This window comes from Amphibalanus amphitrite, unplaced genomic scaffold (assembly GCF_019059575.1).
Source record: "Amphibalanus amphitrite isolate SeventyFive unplaced genomic scaffold, NRLGWU_Aamphi_draft 000065F_arrow, whole genome shotgun sequence".
NCBI lineage: Eukaryota > Metazoa > Arthropoda > Thecostraca > Balanomorpha > Balanidae > Amphibalanus > Amphibalanus amphitrite.
Genome location: NW_024881561.1, coordinates 854,156 through 863,285, shown reverse-complemented (window position 1 = coordinate 863,285; position 9,130 = coordinate 854,156). Strand labels below are relative to the sequence as shown.

Sequence of the window (9,130 nt, the reverse complement as noted above, 5' to 3'; positions counted from 1 at the left end):
GTGCCGACCAGCCGGCTCAGCAGGCTCGGGCTGGGCTCGGAGGGCACCAGCAGCCGGTCAGAGTCGTCCGCCGGCCACAGGCAGAGCGCCGCGAACCTCCGCACCCTGTCCAGGAGGGAGACGGCGCGGCCGGCCCCCTCCCCCTGCTGCTGCTCGTCCAGCAGCGGGCGGCCGAGCGCCGGCTCCGGCCGGTCGCCCGGCGCCGGGCCGCGCTTCCTCTTGAGCCGCACCGGCGCCACCGGGTCGCTGGGCACCGACGGCGCCGCCAGGCTGCTCTCCAGGAAATCCATGGTGCAGCGAGCGAGGGGTCGAGCTCGCTCTGACCTCGATGGACTGGTGCTGGGGGATGGCACAGGAGCCGGTGTGTCCAGGTGGCGATGTGCCCGTCCTCACTAGGTCTGTCTCCAGTGAGTGATCAGAACCAGTGGGCGTTTCAGGCACACCGTCAGCACACAGCACAGGCCACTGCTTATCGCGGGCACAGGCTAGTTTCGCGGTCTGGGAATCCTCCGGATCTCATGTGGTAGGTTCTGCCGATGCAGTGGAGAGACGACTGGCGACTGTTAGTCGCCGTCTGGAGACTGACCACTGGCGCCGCACGGACAGCTGATAACGGACGACTGGTGAGTGGTGACCGTCTCTCTCGCCCGCCCACGCACTGCACCTGTGCTCCGCCGACCGATACCGACTGTCGCGGAGTCGGCGCGGCGGCCGGCCGTCCCAGCTCCTATCGTCGCCTATCGCGGAACTTTGGCCGCGGAGATGGCAGCAGCCCTGTCCGGCGTCACAGCGGCTATCGGAGGCGCGGAGTATTGTGCGTGTATTCGTTGCTGCGATGGGCCTGATGTTCTTGGGACGATTGTGGTATTTTTCTTGACCACATGCTGACAGCAGGCAAAAGACAGGTAGCCAGCAGCCACTGAGCAGCTGGCCTACGGTTACAGGTTTCAATGTGCCCTTGTATGTGATTGTGGTTGACCATGTTAGACATCACGTCATCAATACAGAATAGGAAATTTAAATGAACGCTTATTAAAAAAAAAAATCCAAACCACTAAGAAAGTGAGAAAAGTTGGTGTGACGTGGCCGGACGCTGCAGAAATAGCCGACGCCCCGGCATCCGTTCTCGCTATCTGTGTGTGTACCGTTGACAGGAAGCTGTGGCTGGCAGTGAGTGTGGGGGAGGTGTGGGGGAATTTGACCAACGCGTCCCCTTAATACACCACCACTCAGCTTTCTCCAGAGCAGATGGATGTCCGATGATGGACATGCCGGTATTCGCCGTATCTTCTACATGATGTGGGGCTATAGGTGTGTGTACATCTTCTTCTTTATTATTTTTGTCCTTTATCAGCGACGGTACCTGTACCTAATGTTGATAAACGAGCGGAGCTTATCCCTGGTTTACCGGGAGATTCTCACAATGAGCGGCCCGACCCGGCTCAATCAGGCCCTAGCCGGCCCCGTGACGCTTCCGCATCAATAGCCGTTTTCACGACGGCCATCTGGTACACATTTGGTGCAGATTACTAGGTGCAGATTTGGTCAAATTAGGTTCAGTGTGTCTCTTAGTAGCTATCAGCTAGGGTTGCACTAATTACTTATATGCCTGCTTTGTCATATTATTAGAGAGCATCATCGATTAAAACATTGAAATAAATTAATAAAATAAAGATATTTGCTGTAAAAGAGATTAGGTGCAGATTTGGTCAAATTAGGTGCACTCGCCGGATAGCCCGTCGTGAAAACGGCTATTATCTCTCTGCATCCGCTCGATCCATCGACAAGCGTTCTGTTGCATCAGATAACCAGACCAATCCGTTTGCGAAGACGTGGACATCCGCTGTCGATTACACACGAGCGTCCACCGCAGATGAGCCAGGGGAGCGCGGGGCGCGGTGGCGGACAGTCCGACTGTTTATACGTCTCGGACGTGACGGTGATGGCGATAGAAGCAAATTGTGCCGAGCGTTTTCAGAGAGTGTCAGTTGTCCGTGCTGCCAAGTCGAGCAACTCGAGACGTGACAAACTGCAGCTCGCTTCAAAACCGAGCGTCTTGTCCGCAAGAGAAACAAGGTAAAGATAGGCAAGGCTCAGAAGAAGAAAAGAAAATCGTGGCAAAATATCATAGACTTAGTGGTGACCAGTGATCGTTACTCACAAGACATTTGCCGGCAACAAGAGCACCGCCAGCGCTCACAGGAGCTCCAGTCGGCTCTGCTGCCGATAAAGGGCATTTCGGAGCGGACATGACGTCACTAAAACGTCATTTTCTAAAAAAAGAAATTCGACGGATTTCGCTCCAATATTCAGGGAACGTGTCAAATTGACGTATGATAAGGTACTGAAAGTTTGATGTCGCTGGCGTAACGCGTTTAGAAGTTATCGGCGAAAACGGGAGGGGGCAGATTCTGCCCCCCCCCCCCCCAGCGGGGCGCGGGTTAACCCTCGCCGGACCTATTGGTTTTCTACATACGCGCCGGCCCAGAAGGGGGCGGGTACGACCCCCCTCGCCGTTTCGCCCCTGATGGAGCTAGCGCGTCGCGGAAAAAACGAGCGTGTGCGCCGTTACGAGACGCAGAGATTGGTACCCGATTTTAAGGTCGTAGGTCAACCGGTGACCTCTGAGGTCAGGTCAAAAGCCCCAAGGTACGGTTCAGTTTTTGGTGAATAACTTCGCAAAAAACGGCCGCAGAGCCGCGATTTTAGCAGCATCGTGTTCGCCTTGCTCCGGCGCGTCGAATGATATACTTTTTGTTTGGTTCAGGTCAACTTAGGGTGTTGACCTCAGGTCACGGTCAGGTCAGCACCCCCAAGTCACGAAATTGGTCGAAAGAGGTCATGTCGCATATCATTCGATTCGGCAGGTCTTCCTGAGTCCATTGGTGGCTTTCCCGACTCGCTAGCTCAATTTTATCTGGAGTTATTGACGAAAAACTAATATGACCTTGATGACGTCATAAATGACGTACGCAAGGTCAACATTACAAAAGCGAAGCATCTAACCTTGCAAGGAGTGCATCAAATCACTATTCTGTGTGCTTGAGATAGTAGGAGATCGTTCCCGGCGCCAGAATAGCAGTTCTCATTTTTCCCCATTGACTTACATATACCTACCTACATAATGGTGAGGTCACGAAAATGACCTGACCTCATATGACCTTTAGGAAAAATCTGAGACATACAAGTTGTGAGACTCGTAATAGATACTAGATCCTGCAAGTTTCATTTCCCTGTGAAAGCTCCTCTGGCAGTGAGGGAGGGCGTTGTGAAGTTGCGACATCTGAAGACCGTGCAGAGGTTCACTTATGACGTCATAGGTCAGTGACCTGAACTGACCCGAAAATGCGGTTGGTGTTAAAAGATTTGGCTACGGATTTCATGTTAGTTTGATCACAGATGACGTCTTCATGCAATTAGACCAGGCTGGGTCAAGTCAGGTCAGGTCAACCAGAAAGCTTCCTGCCGGGTATCCATAGTACCTAGGTGTCAACCACCACTGACTTTTTCATAACCTGTTACGAAGGCACCAAAACTACTTTGTAAATGTTCAAATAGGTACATACCTAATAAATTGGAAATCAGTTCCAAAAACCACCCTAGGAATATGTAAAATTCGAACAAGTGAACCAAGGTAATTAAAGGTCAATGACCCTGACCTGACCTTCACGTGACCTTGAAACCTACCATAATGCATGGGCCAACATCATTTCACAGGTTAAAACGTTTACAACTGCAAAAGGCGGGAAACGCGCGGATAATGTGAGCCGACATAGGCCGAATCGCAATTCTGGCCAAACATGATCTCGAGAAATAGGTCACAGGTCATTTGAGCCAAGTTTATGACGTTTTCAGGGTAGATGTAGAATTCATCTACTTGAGGGTACTGAAAATTTTGTCGCGGTCGTTTACTTTTTGCGCGAATTATTCGCGCAAAATCGAGGGGGAGTCTGGTCGACCTTTGCAAGTGCAAGTGTTAAATAGGTAAGTTTTATTCAAGGACGGCAATTTTATTACCGTTGTAAGTACAAAGCTTGCATTTTAAACGCGCTATGTATTTATGAAATGAAGGGATGTGAGTAGAATGTAGGTACCTACTGCATTGGTGGTGTGAGTCGAATAAATCAATAAAAACAAACAATCTGAGGCCGTGATATTTTCATGTTTATTTCGGCTTCAAAAACAATTATCAGATGGTTTGGACACACTACTACCAATGTTGAGCCAGCTCTGCCGCATATCCTGGTATCCCCATCGGCTCTCGTTCCACTTGAACGCTGCATGCAGCCGGTCGGCAGCGTCCGCCGGCTAGTCGCACTTTTTCTGCACGTCGTCCCAGTGGAGCGGGTACTCGCACTGCAGGTGGATGGGGTGGCCCTCCTCGCAGAAGTAGAAGTAGCTGTCGTCGCGCGGGTCGGCGAACAGACCGAAAGGCGTCGGGCACACAAAGTCTGGGTCCGGGCCGATGGTCGTCGAAGGGCGGTACGGAGTGGTGGTGGGCTGGTAAGGGGTCGTGGTCGGCTGGTAGGGGGTCGTGGTCGGCTGGTAGGGGGTCGTGGTCGGCTGGTAAGGGGTGCTGGTCTCGGGAGCCGGCGGAGTGGTGGAAGGCTCCGGAGGCGCCTGGGACGTCGGCTCCGCAGTCGGCGGCTCCGTTGTTATCGGGGTACCTGGAAACAACGGCGAAGCATGCGTCGTTTGAAATGATGCTAGTAACTGTTTTGTAGTCTACATTGACTATTTGTTGGTCATGCCGCAACAAAGAGCAATAACTAGGATTAGCAAGTAGTTAAACCAAAGATGGCATAATTTTATGTCCCAACAAGTTGGTTAACAAGGAGTTCTTCGGGCAGCACTCGCCTCGTTTGGGAGCAGATCGACTTCATGCAATATTTATATCCTCGAAATACCAGCGCGTCACCCTTTTACCATGATCACAGCTTCATTAATGATTCCCTGCACGGCGCCGCGGGTCTCCGCGCTCCGGCTCCGACCCGGCCGCCCCCGAGTCTGACCTGAGACGGTGACGCGCGCGGCACGCGAGCTGTAGTGCGAGAACTCGCCCAGCGGCCAGCACGTCCAGTAGCCGTCGTAGCGCCAGTCGATGTCGGTGATGACGATGCTGCACACCCGCTCGTGGTCCGGGAACAGCGCGTGTACCTGCGCCGGCGGGTCCACGTTGTAGAAGTGGTCGACGCCCAGGTGGGTGCCGTCGATGCGCCAGGAGCACACGTCGCCGTCGATGAGCTCGCAGTCGAGCTGAGTGCGGCCGCCGGGCGCCACCACAGCGTCCTGCGGCTCCGTGATGAATTTGCTCTCGCCGACTGAGTCGGCCAGCGAGGCCGAGCCGCCCGCTGAGGAAGCGGCCGGCGCCACGGCGTCATATTTAGGACAGCGCTCAGGGTCGGTGCCGCTTATTACGAGCGAGCGAGCGCAGCGAGCGAAGTGAGTCTTTTCAATATAACGGAAAAATATCAGTATGAGCGGCCCGGCCCGGCCCGGCCCGGCCCGGCCCGGCCCGGCCCGGCCTGTAACGCTTTTGAGAGGCTTATATCTCAGCAACCGCTGGACCGATTGGCCTGCAGTCTTTTTTGTTGGGTAGCCCCATCCCTTCTACCCCGTAATTGACTACTTTTGATACATCTCAGTGACCGTCGTGGCACGTGCCACGTGAAAAGTCAAGGGTGTTCAAGCTGTCTTGCAAAAGTAGTGATTTTGAGAGGCTCATATCTCAGCAGCCGCTTGGGCGATTGACTTGCGATAATTTTTGTAGGGTAGCAGCATCCCTTCTACCCAAAATAGGATACTCTCGATGCATGTGGGTCACCCCCAGTGCACGTGCAAAATACCACAATGAGAGGTGCCAAATTTGTTCCCATTTCAGTAACTCGGTAATTACTGGGACGATGTCGCTGAAACTTGGCATACAGGTAGGCACCCACCAGGCAATGCATTCCCATGTGTTGCGGTTAGGGTGCTACTGCACGTGCGCACGTGCAGGGGGCGTTTCCAGATCTCGAGAACGGCTGGGCCGATTGCGCTCAAATTTGGTACACGGTTGGGGACCGGTTAGTAGGGTGCCGTGCAAAAGTCATTTTGGACCCCGTTTGCACGTGCGCACGTGCAGAATGCCGCTTCCAGATCTCAGGAACGGCTGGGCCGATTGCGTTCAAATTTGGCACACCGCTAGCGACCAGTTAGAAGGGTGCTTTGCTCAAGCCCGTTGGAAGCACCCTCTCGCCCTTCCGCACGTGCAGGGCTCACTATCTCGCTCGCTCGTTCTTCGCCCAAAGGGCGTTTTACTGGTGAATTATATCCAAGGTTTTTAGTTAGTATCTATAAGCTAGCTTTGAGATATAAACAAAATATGACAGTGACCACCCAAAGCAAACAACTAAAATACGATGGCATGAAAAATCAAAATACTAATGATAATAATAAATACGAATCTCCAACTGGAGCTCATCATGCTTGACGCTGTGATGTTGGGACAAGGCGGGACTGGCAGGTAAACATGTGATTTCACCGGTAATGGAAGCAACGAGGCTGAGGGTCGCAGTGGGTGGAACGCGACTGTAGCTAACAACGAGGAGGTGAAGATGGCAGCGAAGGAGCTGTGGTGACTGAGGGTTCCTGTGTGACTGTCCGATGGTGCGGTGACTGGTGAGGTAGACGGCGGTGCCTCACCGATCAGCAGGCAGCAGAACAGGGCCGCTCCGGTCCGTGGCGCCATGGCTGTCTGTGTCCGTCAACTAGTCCCGGCGGTATCCCAGTTCGGCACCGAGAGAGAGAGGACCTCTGGGTCGTACCTATCGACTGATAAGGAGCCGTCGCGGGAAGCACTGCACCTGTGCGGCTGTGCCCCCCAGGGCCCGACTGACCCCCCCCCCCCCTACCCAGTGGTGCGCGCCACCTTGCCCCTGTCACTATGAGACGAAAAAAGTAACCAAAGCTACTACCGCAGTATTACAATTACAATCTGGGCATTTACATGGTTAGAAGTAACAACAGATGGGATTGAGTCTATTGTAAATGGCGGTGTCAGTAACTATGCTGCACAGGTGCGGGTGCATACGGGTGTGGCAGTGCAGAATCTTATCGTCCCTTCCCCGTCTCAGAACATTCACACTCGTCTCGAGCCAGCTCTCACAGGCTGGTCTTTCACACATGCAGGTAAAGTTTATCCACGTGCCGCTCTGCACTGAACGCAAACAGCAAGTGCTCTCTTGTAATTGATGAATAGCTTAATGCAGTGCAACGGCGTGTTTTGTGTTTCGGACTGTATTAATATGACCGTGATGGCTCCCATAGCTGTCAGACGTTGATTAAATGATTCTATGAATTGCTTTTGTCGCGTCACATTTTCCCGTCCCTAGGGGGTAAAGATAGCTGTAAAGTCCAAACTCCGAGCAGTGCCGTGCGAGTGGAAAGTTCCGTGCCGCCACTGCTGCCTACTGCATTAGGCATCTACGGGCATCTGCGTATGGTAACCAGAGTGCTGGCCGCGGCCCTGGGTCACTGCTACCAATGAGCATGCTTCTACATATATAAGGATACTGATGATTCATTACCCAGCTATGTCAATTGTCATCCAAATTGTCGTTTAACGTTACTTTGATCGTCACCCTCAGGTGTCGGTACTTTGTTTTTAGCTTCTGATTACCATTGCGTTGCGCGATACCTAAACAGCTGCACGGTATTCGCCCTACCTTCGTTGCGGTTTTTTTTTCCTTTTCATTTTAACCCTAAATTTGGAACGAATATTGCAATAACTTTAGAAGCGCAGCAAACCTACATATAAGCGCTGCATATACATGTAAGGCCGGTTGGTAGGAGCGCCATGTGCCGATGGGATCCCAGAGACTGTTGTGGATCCCAGTGACCATGCTGTGTACCCCGGGAGATGCACGTTGCACGCCTGCTACCGTGCCGTTACGCCTGCTATTATCTACCGTGGGCCTGTCGATAGCCGTGATATCGGGTCACGCCACCGCGGCCGAGCGGGGTCAGACGCGAGCGGCGGCGCTGACCTCCGGCGCAGCTGTGTGAGTGCCTGGTCCCTGGCCGCCCACCCCCGACACAAGGTCGGCCACGCTGCGACCGTCAGCGGCCCGCGGCACGCGCCAGTGACCAGTGGGTCAGCGCTCAGCACGATCCGTCAGCGCGGAGACAGGATGGGAGGAATGGCGGGTGGCGAGAGATATTCGATTTTGTATTTGTGTTTTCCTTTTAGATTGTACCGTTAACAAATAAGCAGGACCTACACAGGATGCACACATAGGTTCGGTAAAAAATATTTTGCAAATAAATACGCGTAACTTTCACAATACAACTGAACTTGGTGAATTAAAGTCAAATAATTAACGGAAGATTAAGTGAGTTGCCGTTTTACCTACGCAATGTAAATATTTATGTAAGTACCAAAGTCAGCCCAGCTTCGGCCGTAACCCCGTTCCATTCATTCCTGCGGTGGGCCGAGCGGCGCGTGCCTCCCTTACGTCACGTCGCGTCGCGTCACCTCGCCCTGTCACGTGACACGTCGCACGCGGGCGCGCTGGGCAGCCTAGGCCGAACACTTGCGAAGGAGCCATCACTGTCGAGCCCCCGAGCCGAAATGACGCACAAGCCTGGGCGCCGCAGTCGCCGCTGCGTGTCGTGCGGTGCAGTCTGCCCTTACGGCGCTGCGTCGTGCGGTACAGTCTACTCTCACGGCGCTGTGTATTGCGGTGCAGTCTACGCTCACGGCGCTGTGTATTGCGGTGCAGTCTGCTCTTACGGCGCTGTGTTTTGCGGTGCAGTCTACTCTCACAGCGCTGTGCTTTGCGGTGCAATCAACATAGTTGCATTGTGATTTGTGGTGCAGGATAGCTGATAACTACATTAGACGATAATTGAAATGCGAAGAGGGCGTTAACGCAGCAGACGTGCCTCCTAAGAACTTATCAATTGAATCGATAAATCAAATAGAAAGTGATCATCTGCTGAGATTTATTTTTCACAGTGCTGAAGTGTGTTTTGCTACTTTTTTGCGGCAGCTGTGTGGCAGTGGATGTGACTGTACCGATGGTAGGCCTATTTGCCCTTCTGAGTCAGCGTTCCGGAGTGCAGGACTGCACGCTGGTGGCCCGTCTGC

The 9,130-nt window shown here is 53.3% G+C and overlaps 1 protein-coding gene across 1 annotated transcript; it reads right to left on the bottom strand.

Moving 5' to 3' along the window:
- Nucleotides 1-4,149: 4,149 nt before the first annotated feature.
- Nucleotides 4,150-6,812, bottom strand: LOC122378822 (platelet glycoprotein Ib alpha chain-like). Its single transcript, XM_043360353.1, has 3 exons — nucleotides 6,685-6,812; nucleotides 5,013-5,351; nucleotides 4,150-4,667 (listed from the first exon to the last, which is right to left on the bottom strand). The coding sequence occupies exons 1-3, from the start codon at nucleotides 6,728-6,730 to the stop codon at nucleotides 4,309-4,311; spliced, it is 744 nt and encodes a 247-aa protein (XP_043216288.1). The 5' UTR covers nucleotides 6,731-6,812; the 3' UTR covers nucleotides 4,150-4,308.
- Nucleotides 6,813-9,130: the final 2,318 nt, after the last annotated feature.

Coding starts and splice junctions, on each gene's coding strand:
- LOC122378822 (XM_043360353.1), bottom strand. CDS start 6,730: ATGGCGCCACGGACCGGAGCGGCCCTGTTCTGCTGCCTGCTGATCG. Junction 5,352..6,684: donor GTTCTGCTGCCTGCTGATCG/GTGAGGCACCGC, acceptor CCGCTTCCTCAG/CGGGCGGCTCGGCCTCGCTG. Junction 4,668..5,012: donor CGCGCGCGTCACCGTCTCAG/GTCAGACTCGGG, acceptor CGTTGTTTCCAG/GTACCCCGATAACAACGGAG.